The sequence below is a fragment of the Oryctolagus cuniculus genome, chromosome 7 (assembly GCF_051225735.1).
Source record: "Oryctolagus cuniculus isolate XC-2025 breed Fujian yellow rabbit chromosome 7, ASM5122573v1, whole genome shotgun sequence".
Lineage (NCBI taxonomy): Eukaryota > Metazoa > Chordata > Mammalia > Lagomorpha > Leporidae > Oryctolagus > Oryctolagus cuniculus.
The window spans coordinates 93,806,820-93,829,227 of NC_142873.1; the positions used below are offsets into that span (position 1 = coordinate 93,806,820).

A 22,408-nucleotide genomic window follows, 5' to 3' on the forward strand; every position below is an offset into this window, starting at 1 on the left:
GCGGTAAGCGCCAGCAAGCAGCTCGACCAGAGTATGAGCTGCAGGTCACCGAAGATAGGCACGAACCAACACTAATAAGTCTCCCCCACAATAAGGCAATGAGAAGGCTTGGATTCGGTTTGCCTGATAGGTTTTGTAAGCCCCTGCGGGCAGAGCAGAGCATGCGCTGCAGGGCACCGAACACAGGCACGCATCAGCGCCTAAAAACCTCCTCACAATGGCGAAGAGAGGACCCGGATTCGGTTTGCCTGATTGATAGGACTTGTAAGAGCCTGTGGCAACTCTAGCAAGTAGAGCAGAGTGTGTGCCGCGGGACACCGAAGACAGGCGCGTATCAACGCCAAAAAATAAAAAGAAAGGGGGATCTGTGGGGAGCAATCCGGACTGGACTAAGTTACTGAAATTAAGACTTATTCTATGCATCTGCTCTCCCACAACATGGCGTTGGGAGAGAAGTAAACAGCTTCCGCACAGCTGCCTCCAGTTCAACTAATAAACTGTAGGACTTGCTCCTGATTGGAGAGCAGCGTACTCGGCGTGTGGGCAGCCGAGTTGGGATTGGCGGAGGAGGACTATAAAGGAGGAGAGAGACGGCATGCACCAGGAACATCTATGGGGAACATCTAGCTGAAGGAACACCTGTGCAGCCCCCCAGAAAGCCGGCCGGCGGTGTGCCGCTCCCCTGCGGAAGTGGGGAATGTGGCCAGGGGGAACTGCCCTTCCACGGAGGTGGAAGGGATAGTAGCCAACCCGGGAAGAACCAGCAGCAAACCCGGGGAGGGCCGAGCAGACGAAAGAACAGCGCAGGGTCCTGTGTTGCTCCTCCACGAAGAGGGGGAGCGACAGAAGACCTTTTTCTCTGTCTCTCTCTCTCTTACTGTCCACTCTGCCTGTCAAAAAATAAAAAAATGAATAAAATAAAAAAAAGAAGCCAAGAATAAAAACATTTTTCACCAAATGTTGAAATCACTGTTGTCTACCAATTATTTGCTGTCCTCCTTCTGGTGTATCACAGTATTGCACTTACCTTTCCTCCCCCTAGACCCCTCATCTTGAAGTTGGTAAGGCTGTAGGAGTTGATTTGGTTGTAGAAGTGTGAGCAATTGAGTACTATCTCCAGGTGGAAGTTCTAACAGCTTGCGCATGATTTGCTGTGCTGTTTTTTTCCCACTAATACATAATAGTGCCTGTTTTGTCGCCTAAGCAATCACGATGAGCAAAACTCCTCTTCTGAGTGGGCAGGAGCCATAGGTAAGATAAAAATCTTTATGAGCCTTATCTCTCAGAGGTTTGGGAGTCTGTTACTATCACAGACAAACCTAAGCTAGCCTGACCGATACACCTAGACCACGGGGTTTTGGAAATTATCAAATTCCTAGCTGAATTATGACTTACATGGGTAAAGTGAGGCACACAGGTGAAACATAGAAAGCCAATGTCACAGAAGAGTGGACACGGAAGGGACAGAAAAGGGTAACACTGGAAAGCAAGTTGAAATTCTTCCCACCCAATTGCAGACAAAAATGGAGTTCAGATTCAAGACTTCCAAATTTTAGATGACTTTCCTAAAAAATAATCACTCTTGATATATGTTGGTCCAAGTTTATTATAAAATCATTTGTTTGAAGTTTTAAGCTAGTCAAAACACTAAAGTTACATGAGCTGCATACTTATGCAAGCAACAAAATATACATATCACTATTTAACCTCTTATACAATCCAAGCATGAAGAGCACAAAATACATTTATTCACATAACAAAGGCAAACACATGTCACCTACCATGAACATGTACCAGAACAAGTCAAAGTCCAATATTATGTACCCAGTGGTAAAGTCTCCTAATGCACAGATGAAGTAAGAAAATGTACATTCTCATACTTTATATTCTCACCCTAGACAGTTGATTTAGAGCAATGATGGTGCACAGGCAAAGCAAATAACAATTTTCACAAAAAGTTCACTCACTATTTAAGGAATGCTCATATTAGAGGTCTAAACTCAATTTAGGCACAACAATAAGTCTGAAACTGAACAAACATGACCACTTGTTATATAACACAGATAAAGTTTCATATGTGTATATATTAACATTTAGGTACTTTCCACTTCAGCTATATAGATAATTAGAAGCAACTTTTCTATCTTTAGAAAATAATTAAAAATGCCATATTTCTACCACTTAATGAAATCCATCAATAAAGGATCTGATGTTTTTGGATGTACCTACAGCGCATTATGAGTCACCCTTTTCTGTTTCTGTATTTATAATCATGAAGACCTTCACATTGGGAGTTGGGGGAGTGGGTAGTCAGATTTTTTTGTGAAATTCGCTAATAGTGAAAAAAACCCTGACATGTTTAGAATTTGTCCAGAATAATGTAATTTTCCAGAAATCACATGCCCCAAGAGTGTGTGAAATTGTGTGGATTCCACCTTACTAATGGAAAGAGGAATTCATTAGACTCTGAAGATCTAATTATGAATTTTAAAACAGAACTTTAAACATTCAAATTACTAACCTTGTTGAAACCATCTGTATTATTTCCAAGAATCTGAATAAGCATACTTTCACTTTGAACATTCATATGAAAATTATTGGTGGGTACTCCACTTCATGGTTCATTAAACACTAAAGTGCTAAATTATGTGCAAAAAAATAAAATTCTGAAGTCAGTTATGCACATTGGTGCATTCACTTCAAATTTGTGTTCCTTGAATGAAAAGCCTACATCAACGTAAATGCACATTATTTTACTAATTTTTTCAACTTTGATGTCTACTTCTTAGGTTTACCACCATCTGAAGACCAATTGGTTGCCTTAGACACTTGCTCAGATAATATAAACAGCTCTTTCAGGAAATGCATGGAAATGCATGGAAATGCACTCTCCCATCATTCCCCAATGCCTGACATGCTCATGCATTTCCATATGGTCATGACACAAGATCTCAGCGCAGATGCTCATAGAAAGGGAGGCATCACAGCAGTAGAGCATAACTCCCATCAGATTAGAAGTCTCAAGGAGAAGAGATCTAGAGTTTCTCCGCTGTGCTTCTCCCCAGTCAAGATACATGATAATGTTCACTGTGGCTTTGTACACAGCATCGCCACAACAGCTGGAGATTTTGGTTCCTGTAGGAAATAAATACCTCCTTAGAAAATAAATGAACCATCTAAAATTCTTCAGGATTTTAAGTGCTCTTTGAACACATGAGAACATTTTTGTAATATAACAGCAATCACAAATTGCAATGACTTTTTTAAAACATGCACACATATAAGTATATACACACATACACACATATACATACATACATATATATAGCACAATAAGTAATATATAACTGTCAGTTTAAATTAAAAACAGACACAAACTTTGCAATTCCATATTCATTTTGCATAAAGAAATTCTTGTTTGTAATTCAATTTGGCAAGTATTTATCAGGCATCTACTATGTGCTCTATCCATGAGCACATGAGAATAACATAAAATTACATGATTAGTCATTTGCAGCTCTTAAATTAAGAAAATCACATGCCAATATGTGTTTGTGTTTGTTTTTTAAGTCACCTGAAATTGATTACTTTTTTTTTTTTTTTTGGACAGGCAGAGTTAGACAGTGAGAGACAGAGAGACAGAGAGAAAGGTCTTCCTTCCATTGGTTCACTCCCCAAATGGCCGCCACGGCCGGCGCACTGTGCCAATCTGAAGCCAGGAGCCAGGTGCTTCCTCTCGGTCTCCCATGTGGGTGCAGGGACCCAAGCACTTGGGCCATCCTCCACTGCCTTCCCGGGCCATAGCAGAGAGCTGGACTGGAAGAGGAGCAACCAGGACAGAATCCGGAGCCCCAACCGGGACTAGAACCCAGGGTGCCAGTGCCGCAGGCAGAGGATTAGCCTAGTGAGCTGTGGCACCAGCCATGATTACTTTTTAATATTCAGTGAAGCTGTCTGCTTAATTTCTTTTAATTCACTCCCAAGCATTTACCAAAACCCACAAATGTTGGTGACTTCCAATGTAAACTACCAATCCAATTAAGACAATGAAAGCAAAAGAATTCTCTTACAATTAATTTTTACAGTTGAGCAGACCACCTATCTTATTCTCCAATGGACCTACAACATTTTGAAAGAAGTCTGAAATTATTTTTATTGAATTATACAACAAAGAAAAAGTTTGAATTCTAAATGGGAAATTTGGGTAGAGATTATCCCTTAATTTCCCAGTTAAACTTTATAATGGTTCCCGAATGCATTGCTAATTTTCAGTCTTCTCCCTTGATGCTAGTAGCTAAGGAAAATGCTGTCTCACAGATTTAATAAACTGATCAACAGAATTGTCTGACGTCCATCTGCATGAGTGAGTGTGTGGGAGGGTGGAGGTGGGGGTGTAAAGCAAACAGTATTTGAATATTACATACTTGATTGTGTTTCTTTCATTCTCGGCCACTTTGATGACCGCTCAAGATAAAGCACCTTCAATGTTCTTTGCACCTATCATTGGGGCAGGGATCCTACTTGTTTTCATTATCCCTAGTGGAGCTTGGGAACTGCTATAACCCAAGTTGCATGGATATATGCAAATATATAGCCTTTGCTTATCCACAAATTAGTGTGCATCACTCATTTTCACAGGAAGGAGGAATTACTGGAAAACTACAAATCCATTTTTTCCACCAAAAAAAAATTCCCCTTCAAAAAATCCTTGTCCTTCATCATAATAAATGCAAGCAATCGTGTTTGTAAATATGGCAAGAATGAGCCCATTCTAAACAGGCTTACAAGATCAGGCTCAAGCAGACCTGGCAAATGTGGTAGTCACTATATAAACCACAGTAAACTCCAGGTGTCATGACCATGAATATATTGACTGAGGCTACATAATGAGGAATAAAACAGATCACATCAAATAATGAGGGTGCCCTATCTCCTTAAGCCTAGTCTCTAAGTAATAGCTGCAGAACACTTTTCACAAAATAGCCATTTCACTGTGCATGTAGCATTAAGATATTCTCTAGCCAAAAGGCCAGGTAAATACATTAGGCTTTAACATAAGAGATTCACTCATTTCAAAAGCACAAATAACACAGATAAGCTCAAAACTGGTACCTGTTTGACTCCCACAGCCTTATTTTATTGTGTCTATCTCCAGTTGACAAGAACAAGTGAAATGTGCAATTATACAGTTAATCGAACAAAATCCAAGAACTGAACTGACAGAAATACTTCCAAACTGTATACCAAGGCCTGAATTTTCCAGTTAGGCTATATATATATATATGTATATATATATTTACTAATTAACTGATATCTTGCCAAAATCTTCCCTAATGTTGCTCTAGCCCTACACTGTATTACTGTCCTGTTAAGCTCGGTGCTTCCTGATTTATTTTCTCTGGAACTGGTGACTCAGAAATGGCAGCAACCTTTAAGGAGTTTTTAATGGAGCTAAGCTCCCAAATGTGTAGGCTGATGACATGTGCTCCACAGCAGCGCCTGGCAAGCTTGTAGAGATTCTTCAGGACAGCCTTCCGCAGAAGAATATACACCCAAGGATCTAATATTTGATTCCATGTTGCCATACGAAGAGCAAAAAGCGTTGTTTCACAGGTTTCCATAGAATCATTTCCATTTATTCCAATGTTGGCCATCGTTACCTAGAAAACAGACAAAACAAGGAAATCAACTGGAGTAGACTTTTTTTTCAGTCCTATAGTTTTTTCTTTTAACTCAATTAGCTTTGTTGCATGATACTCATTCCACCTTATGCAAAGTAGTGTTATTTTGCTAAATACTGGCAGAAACACTTACATGACATCAAATCGAGATCAGAGCTACAAAAATGATAACATGCATAGTGAGTAATATGTGCACAAATAGAGTGACCCAAAGGAGAACAAACATTGATATCAGTAATTTGCATCTCATACTTCAGGATTGTTAAGTTCAAAAGAAGCACATATTTGTGTACTTCAGTGAAAACTAAAGCATAATGAAATAAACAAATCATAGATGTTAATAGGGTTTTTTGATGAATTTAAAGAATCTGGTATTAATTTGTAAATGATGTGTAACATTGCTCAGGAACGTTCATTTTAGAATTTTCTGCTTGGTAACTATAATGATACCAATATCTTTTATATGCCCTTTTCTGCATCTCTCACTCTAGCCTTAACTTGGCAAAAAAATTCCATAAAGTCCCTCTCTAGACAATATTGTGACTTCATAATAACAATGTATATTTTGGTAACACATAACCATTTAAAGACTACTCATGATTTTGGAGATCATTTTGGGGAATTAGTTCCATAAGTGGTCCCAGCCACATGTTAAAAAAATCACTGAGTCGAACTCTGACTTCCAAATAAAGACTTACAGTGCAGACAAATAAGGGGATTTGAAAATATCTTGAATGTAAAAATAAGTAAAAGGAGTGAGCCTTTAGCCTAGCAGTTAAGAAAGACATAGCATCCCGTTTCAGAGTGCCTGGCTTCAAACCCACTCCTGCCTCTTAATTCCAGCTTCTTGCTAATGCAGGTGCTAGGAGGCAGCAGTGAAGGCTTGGTCAAGTAATTGGGTTCTTGCTACTCACTTTGGAAATCTCACTCCTGAGAGCTTTGACTTGACCCAGCCCCAGCTGTTGCATACATTTGAGGAAATGAGCAATAGGCAGAAGATTCTCTCTCTCTCTCTCTCACTCTCTTTCTTTCTCTCTCTCTCTCTGAGCTTTGTCTTGTGTGAATCTGTTTTGAAAAACTATTCCCTTTTCTCTACTCGATAGCCTCCTATCTATCCTTCAAACACCATGTGAAAATAAGCTCACCTCTGCGAAACTACCCATCTTTAAGATAAATTAGCAGTTGTTCCCTCTTCTGCTCCCATAGCACTCTATCCATACCCAGTTATATACCACCCACAACAATGCATAAAAATTATTTCTCTGTATATGTATGAGCATATTTTTTATTTTTACTTTCTATTTATAAAGTTTTTCTTATTCATTTGAGAGGCAGAGTTATAGACAGAGAGAGGGAGAGAAAGTGAGAGTGGTCTTCGATCCTCTGGTTCACTTCTGAAATGGCCTCAATGGATGGAGCTGGGACAATCGGAAGCCAGGAGCCAGGAGCTTCTTCCAGATCTCCCACATAAATGCAGGGGCCCAAGCACTTGGGCCATCTTCCACTGCACTCCCGGGCCACAGCAGAGAGCTGGACAGGAAGAGGAGCAACCGGGAAAGAATCTGGCGCTCCAACCGGGACGAGAACCCGGGGTGCCCGCGCCGCAGGCGGAGGATTAGCCTATTGAGCCACGGTGCCGGCCCAGTATTATAGTTTCAACAAAGCTAGTATATAAACATGGATATTTTTGAAGGCACAAAATACCAAAGTTAAAGAGAATGTGAATATTAACCAGAGCCCTTCCCAGTGGACAAGAAAATTTCCAAATATCTAGCTCTGAGTGACTCCCGTAATGGTATCTTCTGCTTCCTGCCACAAATGAGGAACCACTTAAATTCTTTGGAATGTTTCTCGGTATGACATTCATCTACACTAGTAAAGAAAATAATTCAGATAGATTTAAAAACTAGATTTTTAGGGGCTGGCTTTGTGGCACAGTGGGTTAAGCCACTGCCTGCAACTCCACCATCCCATATCAGAGTGCTGGTTCCAGGCCCAGCAACTCTGCTTCAGATCCACTTCCCTGCTAATGCCTACCCTGGGAAAGCAGAGAAAGAGTAAGTACTTAAACCCTGCCATCCATGTTGGAGTTCCAGGCTGCTGGTTTCGGACTGGCCCAGCCCCAGCCATTGGAGCCAATTGGGGAGTGAACCAGTGGTTGGCAGAGCTCTCTAGTTGTCACTCTGCTTTTCAAATAAGTAAATAAATCTTCTTAAAAAAATATGGCTTTGGAAAAACTGGATTTGCAAACTTTCAATTTCATGTTTGTATGCCACAGTTGGATAATTCAGAATAAAGTTATTTAACATTCCCAAGATATAAGTAAATTCCAATCTCACTGGATAGACTTGACCATCTGACATTCTCTCTTATCTTGCCTGCCAAAACATTATTAACTCTTTTGATCTTTTGCTTGAGAAATTGTTTCTTTCCATTTTGGTTTGGTCTTGGTGTTTTTTTTTTTCTAACATAACTTCCTATAATATTAACATTCAATAGTAAGATTATGATGTGGTGAATGCACAAAGCATTTTACAAAATTACAAGACACATCTAACCATCTATTGCAGAAATCTGCATTTTGACGCTTTCAGTGTTTCTAAAACTTTTAACATAATGATATGTACTAGTGAAAGATTCTAGTCTTTTGTAGCATCTACAGATCCCTTGGGAAAGGGATTCTTTTTTTAAGATTTTATTTATTTATTTATTTGAGAGTTAGATTTACAGATAGTGAGAGGGAGAGACAAAGAAAAAGGTTTTCCATCTGTTGGTTCACTTCCCAAATCGCCACAGCGGCTGGAGTTGGGCTGATCTGAAGCCAGGAGCTTCTTTCAAGTCTCCCATATGGGCGCAGGGGCTCAAGAACTTGGACCATCTACCAGTGCTTTCCCAGGCCATAGCAGAGAGCTGAATCAGAAAAGGAGCAGCCGGGACCAGAACCGGCATGAATGGGATTTTTTAAGGGTTCCCTTAAACTTCATTCTCTGGGGAAATAATACATTTAATTGCAGACTTAAACATTGTTGACTAAATAAAATGAAATAAAAATATCCTTCCCTACACAATAGCACTTGGATCAGATACAGACTGTTGCATTACTGCCTCCCAAATTATGCAACATGATTGAAATAACATGCATCTATGGATTCAGTTCTTTATGGAAATAAGCAGGGCTAGGAAATACTTGGCTGTTAGGTTAAGATATTTTAACTTTTATTTTTTTCTTTTAACTTAGCAAATACTGTTATGTATCAGGCAATGTGCTAGGCATTGAGGATCCAACAGTGAACAAAGCAGACAATATGCCTGCCTCGTGTAATTTACAGTCTGTTGGCTATAGTTTTTTCATTCAAGTACAGTTGAATAAGCAGCTCTCTGGCTTCACAAATACTAAATGTATGTATTTCCTATTAGTGACCAGGTATGTTTGGTGGATTCCAAAGCCAGCCAAGACACTGCACTACATAGACAGAAACAAACACAGTTGGAAAAATGGCACCAAACAGCGGGCCTTCAGAGATGTGCAAACATAAAGGGCCTGGCTTGGAGAAGCTGTGGTGGTGCAGCAGTTAGGTCCCCTCGGGATGCCACCATCTCATATTTGAGTGCCTGGTTAGAGTTCCAGCTCCTCTGCTTCTGATCCAGCATCCCGCTTATGCACATGCTGGGAAGCAGCAGATGACGGCCCAAGGACTTGGTTTCCTACCACTCATGTAGGAGACCCAGACAGAGTTCCTTGCTGCTGGCTACAGCCTGGTTCAGCCCCAGCTGGTGTGGGCATTTGGGGAGTGATCCAGCAGATGGAAGAGTTCTCTCCTGTTCTCTCTCTCCCTCCCTTCCTCTCTCCCTTTCAAATAAAATAAAAAATACATACATAAATTTCAAAAATAGATAAATACAGTGTTTGACTTTAATGCTATGCACATCTCTGATTCTCCTGTCTCCCCAGTAAACAGTATTGTGGTCACCTGCTATGAACAGACGTTGAGTCTTCCACTTAGAAGCCTATAACCATGGCTTCTCTCCAGAACAGCAGACAAGTGCCTAGGCACTCATAATCACTCTCCCTCCTTCTTTGAACCACTAATCCAGTTTAAGAAAGGTTGCAGCAGGACCTGGCTTGGAAGAAACACTAACCATTTAGCAAGCGATAAAGACTTAGGTGGAACAGTTCTGTAAAAGAAATACCATTAGTATATGATCGATAATTGGAAAATTTATAGGCGTATATTATTGATAATGCAGGGCAATCTAAGTAACTAACAGAAATTAAATTATGGTCATTTGACATAATGGAAAATACACAGGTGTTCATGTTTGTGACTCAGCGTTAGCTTTTTAAAAAGCATGTTGCTTAGGATGGTGCTATGTCTTAGCACATAAAGCTGTCTCCTGCAGTGCCAGTATCCCAGATGGGTGCTGGTTTGAGTCCTGGTTGCTCCACATCCGATCCAACTCTCTGCTATGGCCTGGGAAAGCAGTAGAAGATGGCCCAAATGTGGGAGACCTGGAAGAAGCTCCAGGATCCTGGCTTTGGATCGGCCCAGCTCCGGCCATTGCAACCATTTGGGGAGTGAACCAGTGAATGGAAGACCTCTCTCTCTCTCTCTTTCTTCCTCTCTCTCTCTCTCTGCCTCTGCCTCACTGTAACTCTGCTTTTCAATAAATAAATCTTTTTTAAAAAGCAAGTTACTCAACTGCATTGATTGTGTATTGTGTAGTTGCAACTTTAAAAAAGAGGAAGAACTCTAGTTCTTTACTAAAGAATCAGAAGTGTGTGGATTATTTATACATGTGTATGTGTATGTGAGTGGGCAGCACTGAAGATGCCACAGAATTGGCTGGAAAACCTAGACTCTGATAAAACTGGCAGAAGATGTGTGGAAGCTGAGGTCAGAATGAGGAATGTCTGGGCTGATGAACCCAGTCTGAAGCCATTTTCCCTAGGTTCTGGTGACAGTCACTCACAAGTCTTGAGAACATTCTTCTGTGACTGGCCCACCCAAACTCACATTCCAAACAGCTGTGTGCAGATTCTCATTACACACAGCCTTTCATCTAGCTTCCAAAAGTTATCCAGCACATGGAACTAGAAGACTATACACTATTTTCTAAAATATTTTCCTTTCCACCTTGACATATGACCATTATTCATCCTTGTTATTGCAGATGCTAGTCTAAGAAATAGCTAGGATCAAATGTTTGTATATCACATGAAAAAAATCAATTACTTAACCTTATATTACTAAAACACTCAACACTAAGCCAAGAGATAAATAACAAGGTCTAGAAGTATATTGGAAGGAGAGTTTATGCTCACTGCCAGGTTGCAATGAGCCAAAGAGTTAGATAATATAACCATCTTTTGGGCCACAACTATGAAGGTCATCAAAACCATTGACTATGCTAGACTTCTTTATTCATACATAATGGAGCCCGAGTTAGCTGAAGTTTTATTCTCAAAGGTATTCCATAATCCTGAACCTTATGTCTATATATCCATTGGCAAGAATCAGGACTCTAATGGCTATTTACAATTAAAAGCAATGGCAAAGACAAGAATTATGCTTCTGTTCTTCTAAGTATTCACACTAACAAATCAATGCAGCAGTGGGTCATTTCCGAGTCTCTCTTATGCTCAAGAATTGTACTAGATGCTAATGATGCAGAGATAAACATTTAAGAAAATCCTAACATAATAGATCTTTCACTCACTTGTGTAGTTTTATTTCTGTCTCTAACATTAAAATATAATTTTCTTGAAAGTATATATTTTGGTGCCATTAATTCTCCAATGTATCTGTAACATTTATCATGCAGTAGGGCAATCAATATTTGTTGAGCAAGTTGAATGAATAAAGTTCCTCTGAGGAGAGACCAATGAGAAAGCAAGCAGTTACAATGTTGTGTATCATATAAGAAACACAGGTAAAAGGTGCTTCCGATATGGCCATTTGCAAGTACATCCTCATAGTTGTAATCCTCAAGATACACAAGTATTTTCAAGTTTCTAATACATGAAAAGTTCAGTCGTTCAGACTTGTCTTTTAGATTTAAAATGATTCTGCAGTAGTTTACCTGATTTTTCCTTTGCACTATGTACTTTTTTTTTAATTTATTTGACAGGTTGAGTTATAGACAGTGAGAGGGAGATAGAGAGAAAGGTCTTCCTTCAGTTGATTCACTCCCTAAATGGCCACTACGGCCGGCGCTGTGCCGATCTGAAGCCAGGAGCCAGGTGCTTCCTCCTGGTCTCCCATGCAGGTGCAGGGCCCAAGCACTTGGGTCATCCTCCACTGCCTTTCCAGGCCACAGCAGAGAGCTGGTCTGGAAGAGGAGTAGCCGGGAACCTGGCTAGCGCCCACATGGGATGCCAACACCGCAGGTGGAGGATTAACCTAGTGCACCACGGTGCTGGCCCCCTGCACTATGTAATTTTAAAAAAATTTTAATGAGTACATAAAGAAACACTTTCTGGGGGAATGTCCAACTTCTTTAGATACCAAATAGCTTTCTAAAATTATTTTAAAGATTATTTATTTGAAAAACAAGAGTTACAGAGAGAGGAGAGATAGACAGATCTTCAATCCATTGGTTGACTCCTCAAATGGACACAAGGCCTGATCTGAGCCAGGCCAAACCCAGGAGCCAGGAGCTTCAGATGGGTCTCTCACATGGATAGTAGGAGCCCAGGCACTTCAGTCATCTGCTGCTTTCCCAGGTGCATTATCAGGGAACTAGATCATAAGTGGAGCAGCTAGAACATGAAAGAGGCAACCATACGGGATGTTGTCATCACACGTAGTGGCTTTACCCACAAATCCACAATGCTGGCTCCTGTTTTCAAGAATTTTATTAACATCTGTTTTCAGATGAATTATGACTCTGAATATCAAACATGGTCTTATCTAGTCATTGAATCAAGTATTTTTACACATAGTTCTAGCCAAAAACTGAACCACTCATTTCCCCCATTCCGTCAACCGTGAGGAAGATTAGTTCAAAAAACAGATTCCTCAAGGAATGAAGTACAATTCATTGATTCATAAGTTACTGACCCTTATAACTGCATCATCAAAATATTATTATTTAAGTTTGTCATGTAAATAACCATAGAAACAGAATCAATAGTGGTTCTGTGCCCAGCCTTGCTGTGTAATAAAAGGTTCACCTAGAAGTTTGCCAGCAGACTATTCCAAGAGGTCTCCATGGTTAGGGAAGTTTAATCTCTACATCAATTTGAACACCTGGTGACTAAAGAACTATGTGTAAATGATGAATTTTTGAAATGTCATAGCATTTATAAGTATTTGGAGTTAAGGCATTCCCTTATAGTTTAACTCTAATGGCAAGTTTGGACAAAGTATACTGTATAAAACACCAACTCTTTCTCAATTCAGTAAGTTATTTTTAGAATTAAATATCTGTATGATGATTTCACTCTGCAGCTTTTGTTTCTGAAAATAGAATGTTTTGTCTTTGCAACAATAACTACAAGAGCCATCAGAAAAAAACAAAAGCTTACTCTTGTGCAACTCCAGAATATGTTTTTTAAAACACTGAAATACTGAAATATAAAGGCTCTGACAGGATACATCAATTATGAACGTTTTCCATGCCAGTAAACTATATAATTTCCACATTGTTAAATACAGATATCATCTCAACAGTTTCTCATTTACTAAATATTCATTAAAATTGATTTTGCACATGGTGCATGATTCAGAGATAGACAAAAATATATGAGAATGTAGCAGACTGTGTACAGCTCCAAAACAGCTCTGAAATGTCTCCATCTGCAAAATACGGATTTTCAAAAAGTCTATGGAAAATCCATATTATGACCAAACAATATATGGATTTCAAAAATTTTTGCGCCAAATTAAATTAGTGCTGGGTTCAAGGCCCAGCTCCACTCCTGACTCCAGCCCCCAGCTACTGCAGCAGTGGCAAACAGTGGTAATGGCTTGATGTTGGGTTCCTGCCACCCATGGGACATATGGACTGTGTTCCAGCTCCCAGCTTCACTTGCCCCACTTCAAACCCGGGAAGTGAGTCAAAATACCACCTCTCTCTCTCTCCCCTTCTCTCTTCCTTCTCTCCTGATTAAATCCATTTTCCATTAATTTTCTGAAGTTCTCATATACGTTAGTATATGTAAAATACAATTATTTATAAAGATCAATTTTTGTTGTGCTTGACTTGTTAAGAGAGGATGAGCCAATGACCCAATTGTTAGCACATTCTTGTCTCTGACTACAGACTTTCAGAATTATGAAGAAATGAGAAAGTAGGGCACACTATAATGATATTACTCCCTTTGGAATGAAATAATCCCAAATCATAACTAAAGAAATCATATGTAAAATGAACAGTGAAAAAAGATTTTACCCAAACGTGCTTTCAAAGAAGATGAAAAAGGAAAGAAAAAATCATGTTGGCACTTCATATACTTTAACTCATTTTACCCTCACAAAACCCATGGGGATAATTGCTATTTTTCTGATATTGCCAGTAAGAAAACAAAAACACAGGTTTAAACTCAAATCTATAAGACTTCAGAGTCTGATCTTTCACTGGACCATTCCCAGTAATATGGGCAGTTCTGGTAGATTATATTTATGAAAAAGATAATTTAAAAAACACATTGGTTAATATTTTCTGAGTATATACTATATACCAGGCACTGTTTTAATACCTTGTTATCTCATTTAATCTCGTTAACTCTGAGGGAAGCAATATTATCCCTATTTTAAGATGTAGAAGCTCAGACATGGAGAGGTTGATTTTAGAGGTCAACCAACTGAAATGTGGTGAAGTTTGATATGTGACGGTTAACATATTGGCCTCTTCAGCACTAACAGATCTCATTTCAAATGGAATTTCTTCCTGATGTGAGGGCGATCTGGCTGTGACATCTGTCACCCCATTGATCGCCAGGGTTGATTCGGCTGATCTGGCTGGCTAGATGGGTGTCCCCTCCCTCCCTCACCGCTCCATGTGCGTCCCTCCCGAAGCTGTGTGCTCAGTCGAAGAGCACGACCTTCCCTGCTAGAGGAGGACCAGTCTTCAGTCAAGGGTATATGAGTAGCTGCGCTCCCCTGCTAGAACCTCCAAACAAGCTCTCAAATGGTATTTCTTCCTGCCCATGTCCAGTTGTCTTTCTAGCTTATTCTGGCACTCTCTCTCCCAGTATTTCCACTAGTACACTTTACTGGCATCTTTTCTTAAGTCCAAGAACATTTGTCAATAAATGCTTTGGTCCAAATCTCCTGTGCCCATTACTATTACAATAAACAAAGTTGATAAGTAAATCAGATGAGTTGAGCACCACGTAGCTGAGATGTCTTTCAGAAGAATTTTAAAAAGTGCTAGCTAATAGATCAGAGTAATATAATATGACAACACTCAGCATCTCCTTCCTATGTACTCCATGACAAAATGCATGGTTTTCATTTCGGTAATCTCTTTCCTCTCGGCCAAACATACATGCATCTAATTGTGATCCTTAGTCTATAATTCCTGTTTTTTGGAAGTGATGAAAATTAAAATCACTAGGCTAATTTTAAAGCCTTAAAGAATGAAGCATGAATATGGATGTACATATGTTTGTATGCATACTCTGCTTCATTACAAAAGGAATTTGAGTCACTATACTTTAATTCATTCTTGTAACAGTATTGTAAATCCTTGCATTAAGTCCGCAGTAACACCACAAAAATATTGGTTATGCTCTACATATTAGCAATGATAGATGCATAACACATTTTCACCCTAATCAAGAAATATTTATCTAACCAGTTTGCATTCCCACCAACAGTGGGTTAGTGCGCCTTTTTCCCCACATCCTCTCCAGCATCTATTGTTGGTAGATTTCTGAATGTGAGCCATTCTAACCGGGGTGAGGTGAAACCTCATTGTGGTTTTGATTTGCATTTCCCTGATTGCTAGTGATCTTGAACATTTTTTTCTTTTTTTTTAAACTTTTATTTAATGAATATAAATTTCCAAAGTACGACTTATGGATTACAATGGCTTCCCCCCCATAACGTCCCTCCCACCCGCAACCCTCCCCTTTCCCACTCCCTCTCCCCTTCCATTCACATGAGGATTCATTTTCGATTCTCTTTATATACAGAAGATCAGTTTAGCATACATTAAGTATGGATTTCAACAGTTTGCTCCCACACAGAAACATAAAGTGAAAAATAATAGATGATTTTTTAAATGATGATGATATCAGATCAGACCTATTGTCATGTTTAATCCCAGTGAGAGTCAAGTTGGGAATTGATAATTTCTTCTTCTTCTTTTTTTTTTTTTTTTTTTTTTACAGAGGATCAGTTTAGTATACATTAAGTAAAGATTTCAACAGTTTGCACCCCCATAGAAACACAAAGTGAAATATACTGTTTGAGTACTCGTTATAGCAATAAGTCTCAATGTACAGCACATTAAGGACAGAGATCCTACATGAGGAGTAAGTGCACAGTGACTCCTGTTGTTGACTTTACCAATTGACACTCCTGTCTATGGCATCAGTAATCTCCCTATGCTCCAGTCATGAGTTTCCAAGGCTATGGAAGCCCCTTGAGTTCTCCAACTCTTATCTTGTTCAGACAAGGTCATAGTCAAAGTGGAGGTTCTCTCCTCCCTTCAGAGAAAGGTACCTCCTTCTTTGAAGACCTGTTCTTTCCACTGGGATCTCACTCACAGAGATCTTTTACCAGAGTGTCTTGGCTTTCCATGCCTGAAATACTCTCATGGGCTTTTCAGCCAGATCTGAATGCCTTTAGGGCTGATTCTGAGGCCAGAGTGCTGTTTAGGACATCCGCCATTCTAGGAGTCTGCTGAGTATCTCGCTTCCCATGTTGGATCACTCTCCCCTTTATTTATTATATCTGTTAGTATTAGCAGGTACTAGACTTGTTTATGTGCTCCCTTTGACTCTTAGAACTTTCATTATGATCAATTGTGAACTGAAATTGATCACTTGGACTAGTGAGATGGCATTGGTACATGCCACCTTGATAGGATTAAATTGGAGTCCCCTGGTATGTTTCTAACTCTACCATTTGGGGCAAGTCAGCTTGAGCATGTCCCAAATTGTACATCTCTTCCCTCTCTTATTCCCACTCATTTTTTCATGTGTCTGTTGGCCCTTTGGATTTCCTCTTTTGAAAAATATCTATTGAGGTCCTTGGCCCATCTCTTAAGTGGGTTGTTTGTTTTGATGTTGTGGAGTTTCTGGATTTCTTTGTAGATTCTGGTTATCAACCCTTTATCTGTTGCATAGTTTGCAAATATTTTTTCCCATTCTGTCGGTTGTCTCTTCACTTTCCTGACTGTATCTTTTGCAGTACAGAAACTTCTCAATTTGATGCAATCCCAAATGTTAATTTTGGCTTTGACTGCCTATGCCTCCAGGGTCTTTTCTAGGAAGTCTTTGCCAGTACCTATATCTTGTAGCAAGTTGAGCAGTGGCCTGGAACACTGACATCCCATATGGGTGTCAATAGTGTAATGGTTGATCCACTTCTGATGGATTTGCATTCTGCTGATGTGCCTGGGGAAGGCAGCAGAAGACGGCTTGAGTGTTTGTGTCCCTGCCACACATATAGGTGCACTGAAAGAAGCTACTTTCCATAAACTGTACTTTGGAAATTTATATTTACTAAATAAAAGTTTAAAAAAAAGTAATTGGATTTCTAAGGGGAATAGGAAGGAAATGTGCAAATCATTTCATTCTTCCCAGGGCAATCTGATAAAATACATCTCACGTTTTATTAAGGTAATTTGCCTCAAAACTATCAATTTCATGCCTAGTCTAGACAGTTAAACTGGAATAGTTTGAAAAAATCCACAGAATGTTTATATCAGTGTTGTTTATAAAGTGGAAAAATAAAAGCAATTTCCAACAATTACAAATTTGTTAAAATAAATTATGGTACACATACATAATGGAATACTTTGCAGTCATTAAAATGATATCACCTAAGAATGCTTACAGACAAGGGAAACTGGAGCATAGTTAAAAGAATGAAAAATATACTCAAACAGTATTATTTCAATTTGATTGATATATTACACTAGCTAAATCTTACTGCACTGTTACTACATACTTTCTGTAATAGTTACCATTAACTTTCCATTTTAATGCTGCTAAGTTTGTTACGCAGCAACAGACAACTAATATGTCCCTTTTGAGGAACTTAAAATTAGAAAACTTATTGAAATTTATATATCAAAAACCTATAACAGTCATTACTCTTAACAGAAGAAATTTTATAGATATGAAAAACTAATACAAGACAAAACTTCCCACTATTCTTAATGCTTTTTATCACAGTACTGTAGTCATTTGGCAACGTTATAAGGGAAAGCAGTATGAAAATTATAACAAAAGAGCAACTTTAGCTACCTATAAAAATGAGTTAAAATCAATATAAATTATTGAAATCAACAAAATGTTTCAGCAAGTTGCTGTATGGATAACCAATTTACAAAAGTCAAAAATACTTTCAGCACTATCAAACCAATCATTGATTATACTAAAAATAAGATAACATTCAAAATACTTTACCTATTATAAATTACAAAGGAATTTATATAATAAAGAAATAAGACTTTTCAAGGGACTTAAATTTTTAACTTACATATTTCCAAATTTTATGCAATGAATATATATTACCTTATTAATAAAAATATATCATATCGATAGTTATATTTAAACTACTAAGACTATTGACACCAGTCAATCAGTATGATCAGTATGGCACAGGCAAGAAACAAGAACTTAACTGAAGAAGAGTCTGGCAGCTTATAGAAGTTAAGTGGTTATTACATTGATTTCTTTGATATAACTGGAAACCAGGACAAAATTTAGACTTCCAGTTTCTCTGTGTAGAATTTCTCTCAATAAATTATTTTTCCTATAGTCAGAGAAAAAGGAATAAGCATATTTTAACCAACAAGGCAAATTAGTTTATTTAAAATAGTTCTGGGTGTAAAAACACAGCTAGCATAAAAGGGATAAAATGTTCATGGAACTGGAAAATGGAGAAAACCTCATTAAAATGGCATGGTATTGTCATAAAAACATACAGTAAAACCAAAAAAGTGGTCCAGATCATTAAACTACCACCTGCAATTCAGCATCCCATATGGCACCAGTTCCAGTCCTGGCTACTCCACTTCCAATTCAACTCCCTAATAATGCACCTGGGAAAGTAATGGAGGATGGCCCAAGTACTTGAGTTCCTGAAATCCATATAGGATACCTAGATGGAGTTATAGGATCCTGGCTTCACCCTGGCCCAACCTTAGCCATTGCAGCCATTTGAGGAGTGAACAATTCCCCCACCCCTTTCTGTGTGTGTGTGTGTGTGTGTAAATTCTGCCATTCAAATAAATAAAATATTAAAAAAAAATGGAACAGAAGAGAGCCCATACTTTTATAGCTGCCAAGAGCATATACTGGAAACAGAACAATCTCTTCAATAAATATTGCTAGAAAATTGGATGACCACATGCAAAAGAATGTGCTTAGACCCTTATCTTTCACCATATACAAAAATCAACTCAAAATGGATTGAAAATCTAAATGTTAAGACCTGAAACTATGAAACTTCAAGATGAAAACTACAGGATATATTTCAGGACATTAGAATGGGCAAGAATTTTTTGAATCATATCCCCAAAACAAAGGCAACAAAAGCAAAATCAGACAAATAAGATTTCAACAATCTAAAACTTTCTGCACAGCAAAAGAAATAGTAAACAGAATGAAGAGACAGCATACAGAATGGAAGAAAATATTTGCAAGCTATATGTCTGGCAAGGGTTTAGTAATCAGAATATAAAAGAAACTGAAACAAGTCAATAGAAAAAAAATCCAATTCAAAAACCAGCAACATTTCTCATGAAAAAAAAATGTAAATGGTCAACTGGCACATGAAAAAAAAAAAGTCAAACATCTCTAATCATCAAGAAAATGCAAATTAAAACTGAATGAGATTCCTCACACTCTAGTTAAAAGACAAAAGAGGGGCCAGGCCACTGTTGTGTCCCAGTGGGTTCAGCCACCACTTGGAACACTTGCAACACACTTGCATTCCATATTGGAGCACCAATGCCAGTCTCAGCTGCTCCCCTTTCAATCCAGTTCTCAGCTGGAAAGGCCGCAGAGAATGGCCCATGTGCTTGTGCCTGTCACTCACATGGGAGACTGGGACGAAGCAGTGGGCTCCTGGCCTCAGCCTGGGCTAGCCCTGGCCTGTGCAATCATTTGGGGAATGAACCAGCAGATAAAAGATTCTTTCTCACTTTGTCTCTCCCTCCCAGGGTAATACTGCCTCTCAAATAAATAAAATAAATCTCCTTAAAAAGACAAAAAATAATAAGTGTTGATGAGCACACAAAGGAAAAAAAACCCTTGCACAATGTACATGGGAATTTACTTTAGTATAGCCACTGTGGAAAACAGTAGGCAGGTTCCCTCAAAAGGATAAACATAGAACTACCATATGATCCAGCAACGCTACTACTGGGTATACACTCAAGGGAAATGAAACCCATCTGTCAAAGAGCTGTCTGCACTCCCATGTTTGCTGTAGCAGTTTTTACAACAGGTAAGAAATGGAAACAACCTAAGTTCTCATCAACTGATGAATGAATAAAGTGGGGTATGTATACACAGCCATAAAAACATTTGCAATCCTGTGACTTGCAACAGTGTGGATGGAACTGAAGGCCGTTATGTAAAGTGAAATGAGGCAGACCTAGAAAGTCAAGCACCACATGATCTCTATCATACATGGAATCTAAAAATGTTAATCGTAGAATTTCAAAGTATAATGGTGGTTACCAGAGGCTGGGGAAAGTAGGACAGAGAGAGAAAAGGACAAAGGTTGATCAATGGGTACTAAGTTGTAGTGAGAGAGAAGAAAGGAATTCTGGGTTTTTATTGCACAGTAGGGCGAATATAGAAAACAAATAAAATATGGTGCTTTTTAAAAAAGAAAGAAGCTAGAGGAAAGGAGTTCATGTTTTCACTACAAAGAACTGATACATGTTTGAAGAGGTAAATAGGTTTACCCTAAATTGAACATTATACTACATATACATGTATGAAAACAGCACATAATATCTCATATAATTTTCATGTATCTGTTAAAAATAGAACATAAAAAAGGAAAAACATAAATAAAACATTGCCGGGAGCAAAAACAGCTGGCATAGAAGAGTGAAAAGCTTGTCTACAGAGCAGGCGAATGGGAAATTAAGAAAGGGGACACATCCTGTGTGGCCAGAACCTGCGCAGCAGACTCACCATCCTATGCTGCCTGGGGGATAAAGCAAAAAAGAAAAACAAAGCTAGGTTGCTTCTGCCTGCACCAACTGAGTTGTTTCAGGAATGCGAATGCTGAGATCTCACCATTGCCTCTCTTCAAATTATGAAATGACTAGGGAAAGAAATCCCTATGAGCCTTGATGCTCAGACCCCAAGAGGGAATCAAAAGGTAATGATTAAAGCAATGAACATACTTCATAAGGACCCTGACAAAGTCAGTGTGAGCTTAACATAAAAATCAGCTTATGGGCAGGCGTTATGATGCAGCAGGCCAGGCTGTCACGTAAGATGCCTGTATCCCATATTCCAGTGTCTAGGTTTGACCCCCAGCTTGGCTTCAGATTCCAGAGTCCTGCTAATGTGCACCCTGGGAAGCAGCAGATAATGGCTCTGGTATTTGTGTCCCTGTCACCCACTTGGGAGACCCAGATTGAGTTCCTGGCTCCTGACTTCAGCCCAGCCCCAACTCCCCCACCCCTTTCTCTTCCTCTCTGTCTCCCTCTCCCTCTCCCTCTTCCTCTCTCTCTCTCCTTCCCCACATTCAACTAAATTAAAAGTAAATAAAAAGTTTTTGAAGATTTATTTATTTATTTTAGAGGCAGAGTTACAAACAGAGAGAAGGAGAGAGAAAAGTCTCCCATCCGCTGGTTCACTTCTCAAATGGCCACACAGCCAGAGCTGGGCAGATTCAGAGCCAGGAGCCAGGAGCTTCTGTGTCTCCCACGTGAGTGCAGGGGCCCAAGCATGTGAATCAGCATCCACTGCTTTCCCAGGCCAACAACAGGGAACTGGATTGGAAGTGAAGCAGCCAAGACTCAAACTAGTACCCATATGGGATTCTGGCACCACGGGTGGAGGCTTAACCCACTACGCCACAGTGCCAGCCTGTAAATAAAATTTTTCAAAGCACTTAAGAGATCAAATGATTTTTACTCCATGAACACAAGTCAAATAGGTACTGGAGACACCCTTTATATTCTTTAGCCATGACCAGTTCCAAAACTGAAAGCAAATCATCATAAAATTTCACTAACAATCCACCCATAATACTAAATAAAATCTAAATAGTCCCAGAACTGTGTCTGAAAATGACCACTGAGGCTATCCTCCTGCCCTTAGGAGTTTGTCAGCAAAAGCTCAGGAAATTTTTCTTGCACTCCTGTAAAACTGCAGCTCCAATTCCACTATCCCCTTTCCAGTATATAAATTCTGTTATTTTTTCCATCCAGCTACCAAGTTTTGCGGTATTATTTGCAATACCAGAAAACCAAACCCTTCCTTTGTAGTTACATGGAAGACACTGTATCCTTTAGAGGCTTTGCAAGAAATACCACAAATATGGCCTCACTTAAAAGAGCATGTTTTTTCCCAG

The 22,408-nt window shown here is 39.0% G+C and overlaps 1 protein-coding gene across 1 annotated transcript in view; it reads right to left on the reverse strand.

Moving 5' to 3' along the window:
* Positions 1–1,588: 1,588 nt before the first annotated feature.
* The window catches only part of PTGFR (prostaglandin F receptor), a 46,143-nt gene continuing 25,323 nt past the window's right edge, over positions 1,589–22,408 (reverse strand). The window contains exon 3 of the mRNA XM_051856340.3: positions 1,589–5,660. Within this exon, the coding sequence (XP_051712300.3) occupies positions 5,358–5,660 (303 nt within the window). The 3' untranslated portion in view covers positions 1,589–5,357. The remainder of the gene's footprint in view (positions 5,661–22,408) is intronic.